This window comes from Phyllostomus discolor, chromosome 1 (genome assembly GCF_004126475.2).
Source record: "Phyllostomus discolor isolate MPI-MPIP mPhyDis1 chromosome 1, mPhyDis1.pri.v3, whole genome shotgun sequence".
In the NCBI taxonomy this organism is placed as follows: Eukaryota; Metazoa; Chordata; class Mammalia; order Chiroptera; family Phyllostomidae; genus Phyllostomus; species Phyllostomus discolor.
In genome coordinates this window covers 196,648,435-196,665,455 of record NC_040903.2, presented here as the reverse complement: position 1 = coordinate 196,665,455, position 17,021 = coordinate 196,648,435, and the positions used below count along the sequence as shown (strand labels likewise).

Genomic DNA, 17,021 nt, shown 5'->3' with positions numbered 1-17,021 from the left:
TGAATTTCTCATTTTATTTTATTTCATTAACTTAAATGTACATAACCACCTATGGCTAGCGGCAGCCACATTGGGTAGCATGGCTTTAGGGCATTGCATCCCATGCTTATGATCTTGGCCTGTTTGAGTGAAGCAAAAGATGCGTAAGCCCCTTGGTCCCACCTGTCTGCAGCACTTTCCAGTGGGAAAGGGACTTAGTGACACGGGGCACCGCTGCACAAGGCGCGTTGGAAGGGGATGGCAGTGCCCGCCTCACCTTTAATGGGGGTGACATAAATGGCTTTTATTTAAACACTGTACCTGTATGATTTTCTGATGCAAACATAGTTCTGTTTACATTGTAGAGTTAGACAAGATCAAATGATAATTATGAAGCTAAAGTCACAGTAAAATGGAAGGCAAAATAGCGGTGACTGGGAAACGGGGACCACTGATTGATGCCATCGTATTGATAATCATGCACCCTTCATGACCCCCGTGGGGCAGCAAGGGCAGAGTGTAAGGGAAGCCGTCTTAGAATCAAGACCTAAAAAGAGTTCTTCACTGCTTCTCTGGCTCTGTTTATTCTCAGTTGCCTCGGGGGTTTAAGAACAGAGGTTAGTAATGGTTTAATTTTGGATCGTGCATGAAAATATTGCTAATAAGGAACCATAATGTCTCTCCATTGTATCACCGCTATTTGACAAGGTCAGAGAAGGCTCACTCAGCCACCTCAGAAATGGTAGCTAGTGGAATGCAGCGACAGTGGTAGGAAGGATGAAGCTCAGTAACTGTGAAACCGAGTGTGTTGAGAAGCCGGCTGCTCTGCAGAAGCTGGCGGCTGTGGTGGGCTTCGGTGAGGCCGCGTCTGTGGGGCGTCTCAGGCAGGTGCCATCTCCTGAGCTCTCGCCACAGCCTGTCCCTGTCTGTCTGTCGCCTCTTGTTTTAGGTTGTGGAACTCATGACGGGCGGAGCTCAAACCCCAGTCACCAATGCGAATAAAATCTTCTATCTAAATTTGCTGGCCCAGTACCGGCTGGCCAGCCAGGTGAAAGAGGAGGTGGAGCACTTCCTAAAAGGTGAGGTTTTGTCTCTCTCAGCTGGGAGGTGAAAACGCCTGTGTCCGTGGTGTGGGTATGGTTTTAATCGGGCTGCTTTGTTTCAGGCCTGAATGAGTTGGTCCCTGAGAACCTTTTGGCTATTTTTGATGAAAATGAGCTCGAGGTGAGTGCTTCCAGTCACAAACCCCATTCTTGACGCCGTGTTTTCGTACACCCACAGAACTAGCCTCTTGTACTTTCTGTTAGGAGATGTGATGGGAAAACCCTTTATGTGGGAATCGGTTTCATTTTTACCACTCTTCCCACGCACTGACCTGTTCTTCAGCTTGCACAGAGTTAGAGTGTGAAGATTAGAAACCAGCAAATAACTGATTATTTTGAAAGAATAATAATTAGTATTGAGTTACTTATCAACTATTATTGATACTGGTTGAGCGAGGACTGAAGAATGTTGGTGTCATGCACAGTTTTGACATTGGAAGATGACTTAAGGGAACGGTAGAGTTTGTTTGTTCAGGGACTATTTGTTGAGTGCCTGCTGTGTGCCACGCTCGTCTGAAGCGCCGGGGAGAGAGCGGGGAATCAGATGAAGTCCCTGCCCTCATGGCGCTGAGTTCCAGGGACGGAGACAAACCGAAAGATGTGACATGTGTCAAATTTGGGGCCACAGCACTTACAGTCAATATAGTCTTATTTCAGATACTGTAACAACCAAAAAAGGGCTCTAAGACGGTAAATGGCACTAAGTAGCAAAACTGAAGTTCATATCAGGTGTGGGCAAAAAATAGAATAAATTTTGGGGTTTTTTTGCCTACTGCTCACAGATGATTCATATAATGCAAGTTATTAGTTTCAACTCCCCATAGCCCTTAGGAAGAGTATGCTTTTGCAAACTGTAGGGAGAAAGTTCTTTAAAAATGAGAAAACAAAAAGTTCCAGATGGTCTTGTACAATTTTTATTCTTATTAAATGAACTGTCTTCAAGAACAAAAATCAAAGTCTTGTGCAATTTTGATCACATTTTGTATCTTTCAAAATGAAATCTAAACAAAATGAACTCTCCATCTCTCAGCCTAAAGTTTTTCACAGAAACCTAGTGCTGTTATTTTTGGGGCTGAGGAATAGCTACTGATCATTTATTTATTTATACTGCATTGTAATCAGTACATATGTTTGTGTATATACACACACACATATTTTTAATCATGAAGCAAAGCATTTATAACAGTTTGTAAAAGGGAGTAGGAAGGGAGGACACAGTTGGTCTCTTACATTTGTTCCACATACCGCTCTTAGTTACTCATTAGCTTAACAAGTTCTTTTTGAAGGAGCCCAGGCCCCTGAGGCTTAATTTGAGCTATTCTTACCTCTCGATTAGGGTGAATCATTCTTTGTAGCTATTGGGTAAGTGCTCACAGTCTGCTGAGTAACATGCAGGATCCTGAACGAGATTAGGGTGTGAACAAGATGTTTAGGGCTCAGATCTCATTAATGTTCTCGTTTTTTTGGCATGCTTTTAAATTTATCCGATTAGGCAGAGACAGGGCCGAAGGGAAGGAAGGTGGTAGAAGTTCGGTTCACGGAAGCGTGAGTCCTGGGGAAAGGAAGGGCCATCCGATAAACGTGTCGATGGGGCTGAGGGTCCTCATCAAAGGGAAAGGGCCTGCTTTCCCCCTGGCGTTTCCAGCCCATGTCCAGAGCAGACTCAGTTGTCCAGGGCAACTTAATGCCATTTCTGTCTTTTGTTTCCATTCAAAATGATCCACAGGTGTGCTTCTTAGTTAGGTATGTGCATCAGAAACAACTGGGGAACTTTTTCAGAGAACACGAGTTCTACCCCACTCCCAGAGACTCTGACTCAGGAGGCCTAGGAGGAGGCCGCAGGCATCCACCTGCACGGCTTTGCCGCTGCTCGAGGCACCACTGGCCTGTTGCTGCAACTGGTCTTCCCAAAGCCGCGTTCTGGCATCGTGACCTTGCCTTTTGTCTTCTTCCTGGTGCTTCCTGTATTCCACATTTTCACATATTAACGTCAGGAATTGACCTCATGCTGGGTCTTTGTCCCTCTGACTGTCTAATAACCAACACCTTCCTTACTGTCTCCTCCAGCTGCTGATGTGTGGGACCGGGGATATCAGTGTGACGGACTTCAAAGCTCATGCAGTGGTCGTTGGTGGCTCATGGCATTTCAGGGAAAAGGTAGGTGGACCGAGTTGTTTTTAGTTGGATTTGTGTCACGTCATAAAGAAAAAGTTTCAGAAGGAAACAGTTAAGGAGTCAGAGAGCAGACACGTCAACTGGGAAGAAATGATGTGTGTGGGAAAGACAGGTGATAGTTTAGGCAAAAGGGAGCCCTGGTCCCCGGTGGCCGCCATGCTGGCCGCCACAGGGGCAGGGCCTTGGAGAGTCACAGAAAGAGAACCAAACGGTTGGCCGCTGCCCTCCTGACTCTGGGGCAGAACGAACTCCTAGAGGGTTTGTCGGTTCTCGCCTTCCCTACCTGCGTTCTCACAGAGCGGTCACTGCGGCACAGCCCCACTTTGGGGTGTCCTGTTGCTTCCTCACCCCCACGCCCCAGGTCAAACTCAAGCCGCATGCTGGTGTGACGCCGGCCTTGTGCTCTCTCTGCCAGGTCATGAGGTGGTTCTGGACCGTGGTTTCCAGTCTGACCCAGGAGGAGTTGGCTCGGCTGCTTCAGTTCACGACGGGCTCCTCTCAGCTACCGCCTGGCGGCTTTGCCGCCCTCTGTCCCTCCTTCCAGATTATCGCTGCGCCGACCCACAGCACGCTGCCGACTGCACACACGTGGTAGGTGCCTGAATGCCGGCACGGAAGGGTGTCTAGCCTCCGCCAGTGTTTCTGAGTTAACCACCTCTCCCCTTGCCCTTCTAGTTTCAACCAGCTGTGCCTCCCTACGTATGACTCGTATGAAGAGGTGCACAGGATGCTGCAGCTGGCCATCAGCGAGGGCTGCGAGGGCTTTGGCATGCTCTGACCACCTCCTGCGTTCCTCTCGGCTCTCATACTTTCCGGAGCACCTGGGTGCACGCAGCGGACATCACAGCCGCGGATGCCAACACAACACATAACCATCAGCCGGAAGCTGCTGCATGCTGCCCAGCGTCTGGAGTATTTGGTCACCTACAAGCCTTGTCCTTCCCTTGCCCCCTCCCTGCCCACCCCCCTGCACAGGCCACTCTGGCACGGTACGCAACCTGAGCTACTTGTTCAGTCACGAGAAGAGGACCACGCTGCTGTAATTTCTCTTGGTTCTCCGATCTCAGTAGCAGGAGCTGCCTCATTAGCTGAAGGAGATTGCAAAAAAGGACTCAGCTCTCGTTGGGAAGCTGGTGTCCTCACCTTGTCAGCCTCCTCTGCTATGCTCCTTCGAGGTCCCCTCTGTGGCCCTCACTACTTGACCTGAGGTCTGCGAGTCCTTCGAGGGCAGGGTTGTGCCTGTCCTCATCAGGAGCCGGGAGCAGCGCAGACAGGAAGTGGCGCATACGCGCAGTCTTTGGCCTTGTCCCTCCGCACAGCAGCAGGCGCTGGTGGTGCTGCTGGACTACCTCTGGGGGGACTGGGAGCACAAAAGGGTGTTTCTTGTGGTGTCCGAACTGGAAAAGGAGCTTCCCTGCAGGCTTTTCTGGAAACGGTCATTAACTCTCTGTCTAAGCTTTTTCTTGAGTTTGAGCCCGTGAAAAAAACAGCCCTAAGCCTGTGAAAGATAGCTGGGCTGCAGCCGCCACTGCTGAATGTGATTCTCCTTCAAGGTTTGGGGCCCGTCCAGGCATATGGCTGCCTTGAAGACTGCTGATGCTTGTCCCTGAGTTCTTGACATTGAGGTGCAGCTGGGCCTGGCCACCTACCTCCGAGTCATGCAGAGCTTTCTTCTGAAGAAAATTTTGGAGCAAGGGACTGGGACTGTAAGAATAGCATCCCACGATCCCTGCTTCTGTCTTTGCTGGTGTTCTCTGTGAACACTTGGCAGCACTGAGGCAAGGGAAAGGGACCAGTAGTTTAAGTGCTTGTCACAGGTCCTTGGGGTCGGGACACTGGGAACACAGGTAGAGGAGATACGTTGGGCAGTAAACCCCTGGCCATCCTGGTTGCATCCCTTCCTCCGTCAGTACCAGCACGGGGAACTAAGGAGGGAGGAAGGGATATTGGGGTCACTGTACATGGGGATTAAAGAGAACCTGCTGCTGCCTCTTGGATGATGGCAACCTCCTTCTTCACCATGATTTGAATGAAAGCATTTTCAAGACTCCCAATCTCATCAACTTCCCCAAATTTCTTTTGTTAAGAAGGCTTTGCTGCAAGCTACCCTTCTCAATGGGACATTCAACTCAGAATATTACAAGCCATCTCTATCGCCAAAACCAGCAAGTACGGAGCCCAGAGAGGAGGCGGGACTTGCGGCGATGCCTTGGCCTCCTGGAAGCGAGTCTGAGCCCTCCTGTTCCCAGGGACCGCGGGGAACAGGCCTTCCCGAGCTGCTGCTGTTCCTGCCCGACCTCACTCCCTTGCAGTTATCATTTGTCCTTCTTGGTGTGGGTGCTGACCTCATTTTGGGGGTCCAGGATCCAGCATCAGGGCCTCTACGCAGGGTCCTTCATGCCACACGGTCACCGCTCTCCTCAGGGACCAGGACAAGGTGCTGCTGCTTGCCCCAGTGTTTTCCCAGGGGCTGTGTTCAGGCGGGCTGTGCCACACCCTGGGAAACCGACGCTGCCCCTCGGGCCCAGAGGGGCGTTTCCAGCTGGGGGTGTGTGCGCTCCTCCTGCTGTCTCTGGCTGTTGTTCCTCCTCTGGACTCTGCGTTCTCCCCTCCAGCAGCCCCCCCGCAGACTGACGCTGGAGCTGGATTTGACTTCCTTGATTAGACCTGTCCTTTTAAGCTCTGGTCCTAGCCCTTTTCAAAGCAGCCTGGGCACCACCGCCACCCAGCAGGGGCAGCTGCGTCCCTGTGGTGGTCCTCGGCCCCAGGGTTTTTGTTTAAGAAGCCCTTCAGTACTGTTGTGGTTTTCTGTTCTCCCAGTTTACTCTCCTAACTGTTCAGATGTGTATCTGCTCTCTTGGGCCTTTTCCTTTTTTTTTTCCCCCTCCCTAATCTTGCCTTGGTACTAGCCAGTGTGGGGGGAAAGGAACAGTATGTTGGAGAGAAGGAACAGTGTCTGTCACCTTTTGGGCAATTTTGTATTCACGTTTCTTATTCTGGTCAGTTCTTTTATTTATGCCCTTGTGGCCCAGGTACTTCCGGGGTCAGCTAACCTCTGGCATTTCAGTGTCTTTGAAGGAAACCAGACACCAAGTGACCCCAAGTGACCCCGAGGAGAGTGTCCGCGTGTCCCTAGAGCTGCAGCAGAGACCAAGCCCTGCTGCCAGTCTGTCAGGCCAGGCAAAAGGGCCAGACAGTTGCAGTGACAGTGTAAATATTTTGTACAGTAAATAAATGTTTGAAAGGACTAAGGAGTAGAGATGTTTTTTGCATTTTCCCAGGACTTCCTTCAGGAGCAGTCAGCTCAGGGTAGAATGTACGCCGGGAGCCCTGGCCTGTCCGAGGCCTCCTGGCCTGTCGGAGGCCTCCTGCCCTCTCCCCTTCCCCCGATTGCTGTCCGTGCTGCCCAGCAGGGGCGCTGGGCGGGACAAGGGCTTGCGCACTGTGGCAAGAGCAAAGGATGTCTGTTCTCATCAGTCTTTTGGACATTTATTTATTGTTGTTTTTACTACATAAGAAACTCAGTGTAGAAAATTTGGAAATAAAAAACCACAAGGGAAATAAATCACCAACTATCCAGAGGTAACCACTATAAACATACTGGTGTATCCTGGTTTGCATATAATTACCCACTGATTTCCCACCGTGCCCCCCACGCTCCCACGAGTGCTCTGGGCGTGGCAAACAAAAACACCGCTCCTCGACGCTGGCAGGTGGTACCAGCTCTTTCCCCACCGAGGATAAGCTTGGCAGATGGAACCAGGCCTGCCTGGGGTCTAGAAGGGAGCGTATTAGGGACCCTGGCTTTCTAAGGGAAGTAGTGGCGGTGTCTTGTCCAGTGGCTTCCAATCTGGAAAAGCAAAACAAAATCCCATTTGGAATTATCTTTAAAAATACAGATTTTTACCCCTACCTTCCAGACCCAGAGAATTGGAACCTTAGCTGGAAAACTCCTTTTGAAGTGCGTTCACTCTACCCCATCTCACCAAGCTCCTAAGTAATATGTCAAAAAATGAAACAAAATTCTGTACCTGTTCACATTTTTAGGTTAACTATCCTATATCTCTTATACTTTCTGCTCTCGTGTCTTTGAACGGCTCACTATGAATGCTCAGTGAGTGATTTCAGCCCATGGTGAAGTTATTCTTAAGACTCAAGAGGCTGGTACGATTATTCTTGAATCAAAACAGTAAATACTAGCTTCACCTTCTCATGCACTGTTACCTCTGCGCCACAGCAGACAGAGCTCTCAGCCACACTTAGGACCACACCAGAGGTTGAACCACAGGGCTCCTTACCTCTACTTTGGCGTCACTTAGATCCTGAAGAATAATCAGCCAGCTCCAGGCAGCTTGGAATACTTCTATTCATACATGAAAAACGGCCTGGCTCATGGCTCAGTTGGTTGGAGCATCATCCCATAAACTGAAAGGTCGCGGGTTCTGTTGCCAGCCAGGGCCATGCCTGGGTTGCAGGTTCAATCCCCAGTCTGAACGCGTGTAGGAGACAGCAGATTGATGTTTCTCTCTTCCCCTCTCTTTCTCTCGAGTGAGAATAAGAAACCTGAAAAAAAAGAAAACCCTATTTGAGATGAAATGTATATACAAAAAAAAAGTATACAAGCACGTGTAAATTTAGTAAGTAATTATAAAAGACGCACACATGCGATCACTATCCAGATGAAGAAATACAACGCTGCAGCCCTGCAGAGGGGGTCTCATCCCATCCCAGCAGAAACAATCACCATGGAACACAAGAAATAGTTATTCTACGATAATGGTTTTACCAATTCCCTTTGCAAACAGCCGGTGGCCTCTTGATGAGATGCTAAGCAAAGTCAAATTCTCCATAGTAGAAGAATTCGTTTTAGAAGACTTAAAAGTCACAATTAGTTTTAGAAGTCTTCTGCCACTATTGTTACCCCACGAGGCTCATTCAGGCTCCGGTTGCTGAATCTGATGAATCCTATTCAGTGTCCCCTCCGCCAGGATCTCCCCGCAGGTATTCTAGATTGGATGCTTCTCGGCAAGTACCCTGACCAGGTTTGTGGGCTGGTCTGGTGTGATCGTGCTTCTCTTTGGTGGTCAGCGGCAGGCTCTTAAGTATCATAAGTATAGTATTAAATATGACTCAGCACTAAATTGTCTCAGGAACTGTGGAATGGGTTAGAATTTCTGACTTAGAGCGCTGAAGCTATACCATCAACAGGAAGCCAACCCAAAGTTATAGGAGAGTTTAATCTTTCTTTTTAGGATGCGAAGAGAGCGGATTTAAGGGGGTATTGTAATGGCCTTGGCCTGTGTTTGATGGAGTGGTGCTGCCTAGAGTTGGAATATGCCTTCCTGGGAATACCGCCCCCTATGGATACCCCCCCCCCCCCGCATTCAATTCACTTCAGTTTTACTCAGAGAAGAACACTTGGTGGGAGCAGCCACAGCAGGGACCTGGTTCTCTGCAGCGAACTCAGGTGTGGTCTCCACAAGCTGGTCAGTGAATTCCTGGTAAGGAGAGGTGGGGGACGCGGTTTATTCCTAGAAGTCAGAGGAGTGTTAGCTGCAGGTTTCTGATGTGACATCAGAGGTGGCTTTAACAGAGTTGCCCAGGTTGTCAATAGAGCACTAGCTTCATAGTTGCCAGCAGCAGCAGCAGCTTAACCACAAGGTGGTAACAGTGTTGGCATCTCCAGGAGCAGGGGTTAGGCACGCCAGCACAGAACCGTAGCGTCCAGCCACCTTCGGGAAGGTGGTGGATGACTCACCCTGGACGAAGTCTGCAGATGTGGCTGCTGCTGCCTTGGATACCCAGTTAGTGGGCCGACGCGGCCCTTGCAGTCTGATGGCTGTGAATGCCTCCGGCCAGGTGCTGCTGGCAAAGCAGGCAACTTCACAGTGAGCAAGGTCTTAGAACTTCATCTCTCAGGGGTGGCTCTAGCACAGTCAGTGTTGGACTCTTCCAGGAGCTAGGTAAGGAGACTTTTACAGACCTCACTGTGTCGGACCAGGCGGCCCATCCTGATGACAGGAACCTGCTGTATTCTGGGTTTCTGACCGCAGGGCCCTTAGCCTCCCACGCAGCACAGGTGTCTCCTATCATTTGGCCTTTTCTCAAAGAAGGTGTTTTTGGACACTTTGCATTAAGTGTGAGCAATGAGATCCTCAAAGGGTAGAGAGCCATGATTGATGAACTTGAACATTCATATTTTATTTTTAACTCCCATGGCTCAACCTTGGGCAAGACAACCTTCTTTCAGTATCAGTTTCCTGACCTACAAAATGATGTTGTTAACTAAATAAGAAAATTAGCTAGTAACTTGGAGCTCTTGGCAAAATGTTTTCCATATACAGTATGTGAGATAACCATAGTGACTATGGCTTAAAGCCCCGGTAATTCCCATAGTGGGAGTCTGTGTGGGTCTGGGAGCAGTGGAGGGTGCTAGAGTGGGTGGCTGGTGTGGGGTGGTGGCCCTTTTCCCACCTTGCTATCTCCAGGCGGGCCAGACAGAATGGGTATCCAAGACACCTAGCCTGAACATCAGTGAAGAAGTCCCCAGGTCAGAAAAGACCCCCTCTCTCTCCTTCACCCGGCCCTCCAAAGGCCGGAGGAGGCATTTGAGGGAACCGCGTGTCAAACCTATGTCACGTGGTAGGCAACCCGGCAATACGCAGCCTAATATCCTTGGCTTAACTCACCGGAATACTGAGTCATGGTAACAGTTGCTGGTGTGTGAACCTTTCCTTACGCTAGGGGCTTTAATATATATCGTCTCCTGTTGACAGTGCCCTGCAAGACAGGCTTTGTTGTTTACGTTCTATACAAGACGGCTGCGACTCAGAGAGGATAAGTAACTGCCAAGTTTCCTTACCTAGTAAGTGGCAGAGCTGTGCTTGAACACGGGTCTGTTTCATGTCAAAGCCCAAACTCTCTGCACTGCTGGTTTGTCTCAGCCAGATTAGTTTAGACTAGAGACGGCCCAGGCACTGGGCCACCACAGCTCCCTGACTCTGCCTCACGTTCCCTTGGTGACACAGTGTGACAGGTGGACACTGTATACCTTTGTTTACCTGTCAGTCACTTGAGGATTAGGAATTTATGAGGAGAGGGCCCTACTTTAGGAGATACAGCTATTACTAGTGGCTTTAAAATCTTTTGCATGCAAAAAGTCCCTCAGATGACCAACTAATGACTTGAGTGAAGTGACTTCCAAGTTTAAATGGATCCCGCATAAAGACTACAAGACACCCTGAGGGTATAATTGAGTGCAAGGCAGAGGGAGGGGGGAACCCTTGCAATTTCAATATCCCACTTTGGTGGAAAATCCATAGATTGCATGCAAATGAAATAATTAGAGTGAGGTCAGACACACTATACAATGCCCCGATGTTTATCTCTGGTGACTAAGTCTGCAGAAAAGGGATCATTTAAATAATTGTTTTGTGTCTAAACTCTCCTGGTATGAAACATAGCACCATTTGGCAAAGGCCAGAGCCCTGGTGGATATCTCCCTGAGAAAGCAAACATTTTCCAGATTGCCATAGTCAGAGGGATACACACACACCTCGGATGAGCCCGTGGTTCTGCTGGAACTATGAGCACAGCATCCGCGGGGTGCGGGGTCCTCTGCCCCTCTAGGATGAGGTCACCATTTCTGCAACCCCCACTTCACCTGCATTATGGGTTTGCACATGAAGGAATCTTTCTCAGTCTCCCTGTCCTCTTTCTGCAGACCAACAATGTTCTCTCTCTCCTCAGAACTCCCACTCAAAGGAGTTGCCAAGACATTCCTCTGCTTGCCCGTTAGCAGAGTCAGGGATATCCGAGTGCTTACAAGCCAGCGGGAGAGCCTTTGATGGCTTTCATGTTTGTCAAAAACAGAATGCTGTGTTATTGTGTAAGAGGGAATTATGTGCGTGTCATCATTTTGTGCTAGGAGGCCTAATCCTACTACAAGTTGCCATTTCATTTCTTAAATGTACCTCCCCCCACCCCTCCACTGAAAGAAAGAAGGAAAGAAAGAGAGAGAGAAAGAAAGAAAAAGAAAGAAAGCAAGAAGGAAAGAGAGAGAGAAAGAAAGAAAGAGAAAGAAAGAAAGAAGAAAGAAAGAAAGAAAGAAAGAAAGAAAGAAAGAAAGAAAGGAAAAAGAAAAAGAAAGGAGGGGGAGAAGAAAGAGAAAGAAAGAAAAGGAAAGGAAAGAATAGAATAGAATAGCAAATGTGATGTTTCTGTTCCATCACTGGGTTCGTGGCTCCCTTTTCCCTGGAGTTCTTTGCATCTCTGCGTTTCAGCGCACGGTTCCTGTGTATCAGGCACTGTGCAAGGAGCTAGAGACACACCAGACAGAATATGATCCCTGCCTCTGAGCAGCTCAGTCTTGTTGAGGGAGACAGACATATAAACAATCTACTTTTCTTAAGAGTTTTCTTCCCCCAAGACTCGAGCACCCAAACCCATCACCACCCACCCCACTAGTTTCTCTCATTCCTGTTTAATTGGAGAAGGGCGGGGGGACATTTCTGTTTGTGCGTTTGGAGACTTTCCACAGTATAGAGTAACAGCTGCGAGTGAAATTTGTCTAGCTCCTTACGCATGCACAAAGGGAAGGAAATTGCTCTCCCTATTGATTTTCAGAGAAGCAAGAACCCTTGCAAAGATGAATTCCAAACCAAGAGACCCAAGGAGCAAGCCCCTTGTTGTGCCATAAATATGCCATCACCTGAGCAGGTCCTGGGAAAGCAAACTCCACGGTCTTAGGACCCAGTCTCCCTTTTACCTACTCTCCCAGACAAAGCAGCCCAGAGGTGTTGACTTTGGCAGTGGGGACTGGCCAGCGGCCTGCAGCTCGGTGAATGAAATTAAAGTCTTGAGTGGATGGGGAGAGGGAAGTGTCTCTAGCACAAAGAACGATCAGAAGGGTTTGCACTCTGGTCGCGTGACCAGGGGGTGGCAGAGGGGAAACAAAGTAATGGCGTTTCCCGTGAACCTGAGGCAGGAAGAGGCAACTCCGCTCCGTGAGTGGCCGTGAGGTTGGTTGGTCTTGGCCACGGTGGGCGGGCGCACTGGGCTTCACTCCAGTTTCCCTGGGTGATAATCAAGCCCAGGCGATCGGAGTCCTGGGCCATCTCTCTGCAGTGTGCTGCAGCCGGTGCGTGTCCCTCTCCGGGGTGTGGGGAGATCTCAGCATCAATCCCCAGGCTTCTGAGCCGGACTGCAGCTGGACGGGCCTTGCGTCTGGCCATGCACTTGAGGAAACCTCCAGGCTTCCTTTCCCAGAGGGATTTCTTCTCTGACACATCGTTCACGACAATGCCGCCGTGAGTCTCCTCACAAAGCCAAGGCGACAGAATTAAAGCTGGGTGTTTTCCCGCAGAGCCGACACTCGCTCTCCCAGGCAGGGTGGCAGGCGTGTTGGATCCCGGCAGGCGCGTGGGGGAAGCTCTGCGAATGTCTGGATGTGGGCGTGGGCGCAGCAGCCTCGCATCTGCCTGTTCCCCGGCGGTTCTGGTTTCAACAGTTCTGACTTATGGTTCCCCTACACCTTGAAAACTCTGTTGTTTTGGCATCCGAGCTGTGTCTTACAGCCTCTCACACTCGGAAGCAGCATGAAAGTCTTTTTGTCAGCCCGTATCTCGAGTTTGGGCTCCAAAAGTGTCACTGTGGATTAACTAGGAGGGGATAAGCACAGCAAAATTCCAGCCCTGACTTTTGAGGGTCAGGCTGGGCCTAGGGGCTTGGCGTGGTGGGAAAAGGGGGCCAAGAGAGTGGTTGGCACGAGGCTATGGAGAACTTCGGAAACAGAGCCAGAGACTCTGGGGACGGAGGCCCAGCGAAGTTTGGCATGAGTAAAAGCTGGGTATTTAACCAGGAACAGTCACTCCATTTTTCTCGGCCTTGGCAGTGGGTCAGAGCAGCGAGCAGTTCTCGCAGGGTCCACATCCTTCCTATTGTCTCCACCCCAAACTCACTCATCGTCCCGAACATCTGCTTCAGATTTGGGTCCTTGCCTTCTCCCTGGTTCCCGTACCGAACCGTGAGTGGGTGGCAAGGGTGAGGGGGCAGGTCTGCAGGTGTGGGAAGGAGAAAGGGAGTAGGAAGGCTCCGGGAAAAGCTGCTTACAGATTCTATTTCAGGTGGGGCAGGAGGATTAAAGATCTGCCCTATTTTTTTTTTTTTTTTTTAATGTGCATTTGTGTCTGCATCACCCAGATCTGACCAGTAAGTTGTTTCACTCTCTGGGTAGAGGGAGCAACCTAGGGAGAGAATTGGGACCAGCTGGGGAAGTCTCCCGGCCATCACGTGGTCTGCTTTTCAAAGGCAGCTCAGAGTCACTCCAGAGAGAGAAAACTGAAGTGATTCGTGCCCACAACAAGCAGTCAGGAGTGCTAATGAGGTATTAAACACCTTCTCTCCAGCTAGCAGCCGTGTCTAAGCTGAAACACACCGTGAACCGGAGTGGGGAAACCAGCCTGGGACTGGCAGTGGCAGGAGAGAAGAAACAGGCCAGCTCCAGCCTAGTCACAGCCTCTGACGTCTCACTAGGCCCTGGTCGGCTAGCCCAGTCGGTTAGAGCGCCCTCCTGCTATACCAAGGTCGTGAGTTCAACCCCCGGTCGGGACACACACAAGAATCGGGCGGCGATGAATGCATGAATAAGTGGAACGACAAATGATATCCACCCCCTGCATTAAATTGTAAAGTTTAAAAAGAAGTCTCATCATGAGGAATTTTAAAGTTTCTCTGGCACTTGCCCTGAAATCTCAATCCATCTTAAGTGACAGAAAGAGTTACCTCAGAACTTTTACAGTAATAATAGTAGCCGGCATCCACCACTGTGCCACGCCCGGCTCCACTCACTGCCTGGTTCACTCGTTTACTGCTCAGTCCCTCTACAAGGTACAGACAACGGCTATTCCCATTTCACAGATGAGGAAACAGAGGCTCGGAGGAGTGACTTGTCCAAGGGTACACGCCCCGTGATGGGTCTAGGTGTCGTGTTGGCCGAAACTTCATATCATACAAACTGAAAGGTGGGGGAGGTCGGGGGCAGGACAGTCAAACCCAGAGAACATTGGTACGAGGGGTGTTAGTGTTCTGTTCATCCTCCAAACAGAGAAGGACTGTGTGGGCCTCTGACTTCTGGGGCCAGAGGAAACCAGTCTGGCAGGCACTGCTCCCTCAGTCCCACCATTCCGGGCCTCCTGTGGCTTCCTAGGGCACAGCCTGTGCACCCCAGTGCCCACTCCAGAGCAGGAAATGCCCCTCCACCTCTGAACCCAAATCAGCAGGGCAGGGGTGCCAGGAGGCAACTTAGGGAGTTGCCCAGACTCCAGGCCGCTGGTGGGGAATGGAAGAGGAGCGAAAGGGCAGAGCTGGCCAAGGCCGGGGCTGCCAGGCTCCCCATTAAACTTCAAAGCTGAGCGATGGGAGCCAAGCCCATCACTTGACTGGAAAGTTGGGAATCTCAGTGACACACCAGCTCACCCTGGCCAGCCTCTGTCTTACAGAGAAGCAACCACATGTGTTGTGACAGGCTGGGGGTCTCTCCCAGCTGCTGCTGCCCGTGTTGTGTCAGAGCCCGCTTTAGGTGGGCGTGGCCTGCTGCTGCTGAGCGGTCAGTTGGGGTGGGGGGGCGTGCGGGGGGCGTCCCTGATGGTGCCCAAGGGCAGCGGCTGTGCAGCGGGTGGGACCAATGTGACTGCACAAGCTCACTCGTCCTGCCTTTGAGCCCTGGCACTCATGCTGTGCACTCCATGAGGGCAGCTGCCCGCCCTGGTCTGCCCAACCTCCCTGTCCTTCAAACCCAGCTCGTGCCAGCGGACTCGAAGATTACATAAGAGAATTTGTGAAAAGTGTGAGCATAGTCTGACACATATTAAGGCTAAAAAAAAATGTAGGTATTACCATTATTGGTAATAATGATAAACCCATATGCAGCTGTTTTTGGCTTTGTTGTGGATTTGAATTTGGAAGATATGGGATCAAACCCTGACCTTGCCACTTCTTAGTTGAAAACTCTTGGGTAAATTGCTTGATGCCTCTCTTACCCAGAAAAGATGGAGTCGAACACTGCCCCCTGTACCCCACAGAGGGAGTTGAAGCTCAAAGGAGATAATGGATGTGGAAGGTGTTGCATAGATCACAGGACCTCCTGTAGATGCTGGCGTTGCCTTCCCCCTTCCACTGGCTCTCATGGAGCTCTGGCCCCCGGGACGCTCCGGCCCCCACCAGGCCTACCCCTTGGGGTGATGCGATCCCTACAGCTGGCCTGCTCTGGGGTGTAGCTAAATCCCTTTGCCCTTTTCTGTTCAGAAGAGACAAGCCTGGAATTTTTTTCAGAAGAAACTTTGGTTTAAAAATTAAGAGGGTCGATTGAGTCAAGAAAATGCACAAGAAGAGGAGCAACTGCGTTCATGAACGCTGACATCACCTGCTAGGAAGTGCGAGGTCGGGGCCCAAATTTATTGAGCTGCGGCCGCAGGCCTCGTTTGCTGTCCCTTACCTGGTGGATTCAGGGCTGAGGGACACCAAAGAGAGGGAGAGCCCGCAACAGCAGTGAGCCACTCTCTGCCCTCACACACGTGGGAGGTGTGGCTGAATCCTGCAGACCTCGGGATGTTGGGTCTGAGCTTTCCCACGAGTTCGGCCACCAGAGGCAGATGTGCTGAACCGGCAAGGAGGCTGATGCTTAGGGCCTTTTACTTGCCTGAGTCCCTTCCAAGGTCATGTACGTTTTCAAAGCCATGTATTTTATAATGTTGGCTAAAGTGAGATTTTTTTAATGTAGTAGGTTTAGTCCCCTATCTCCACCCCAATTTTTCTTCTGTTACACCTTCCTTCCTGTCAGGTGGGGGAGGAGGTATGGCATTTGGAGTGACTAAGGGAATTTGAGCTGGGGATATATTCGTTTGGGTTTACTCGTATGTATTCATTTGGCTATGTTAGTAAAACATGCAGTTGGATTATACAGGGATGGGCAAAAATAAGTTTACAGTTGTTCATATGAAAAATATATGACACAAGAATAAATACTGACACGAGAACAAACTCTGTGTCTCACATGCTCACAACCCTGCCCACCCCTGTGTGTAGTACACTTATGTTGTGACCAGTACGTATTTATTGCTGGTCGATCTGGTTACAAATGGGTTTCTGGGATATCACCCCCGCACAGTGTGGGGAGCTCACGCACTTGATGCAGTGACGGGTGCAGGGCCAGAGGCTTATCATGTCTGGCAGCAGAGGCACGTGGGTAGGAGAAGAGGAACTGGGGCTGAGACGTGCGGAGCCAGAGGCCAGTCTGCGAAAAATTCTTCCGTTCATCAGATAGCCATCAGAGTTTCTGTTGTCTGAAGCTTTTGAAATCTGGGGACTGTGCTTTAAGAAAAGGAACACAAAATTAGCTCTGAAGGAGAATATTTATTTGAAATTAGAAAACCGCCCACAAGTCACAAAATCTTGAAAAGCTAGCAAATACCACAAATATCACAAAGTCCAGAGAAATAATCCAGACCAGCATCAGGAGGCGCCCCTGCCAGCCGCCCTGTGGGTCTGGCCGGTGGAGGGCTGCCATTTCTCCTCAGATGGGTTGTGAGAAGAGGGACAGTAAAGGCTTAATTCCAGGATAAGCATTTGGGGTTCCCAAGAATAGAGAAAGATGGCAATAGTAATGAAGTATGTATTTTATGGCATCTTTTGGCATCTTTTGGCGCTTTGTGCAGGTTCCTGGGGGGAGGCCAGCAAGAGTCCTGGACCCAGCAGCTTGGTTTCCTG

The 17,021-nt window shown here is 50.1% G+C and overlaps 1 protein-coding gene across 5 annotated transcripts in view; it reads left to right on the top strand.

Moving 5' to 3' along the window:
• Window positions 1–6,504, top strand: part of AREL1 (apoptosis resistant E3 ubiquitin protein ligase 1) — a 37,621-nt gene extending 31,117 nt beyond the window's left edge. For 3 of the 5 annotated variants that reach the window (XM_028506140.2, XM_036012184.1, XM_036012177.1), the window contains 5 exons: window positions 929–1,058; window positions 1,145–1,203; window positions 3,150–3,239; window positions 3,673–3,848; window positions 3,933–6,504. In XM_028506140.2, the coding sequence (XP_028361941.1) occupies window positions 929–1,058; window positions 1,145–1,203; window positions 3,150–3,239; window positions 3,673–3,848; window positions 3,933–4,035 (558 nt within the window). In that variant the 3' untranslated portion in view covers window positions 4,036–6,504. The remainder of the gene's footprint in view (window positions 1–928; window positions 1,059–1,144; window positions 1,204–3,149; window positions 3,240–3,672; window positions 3,849–3,932) is intronic. The other 2 variants (XM_028506141.2, XM_036012176.1) reach the window with 2 other exon arrangements.
• Window positions 6,505–17,021: the final 10,517 nt, after the last annotated feature.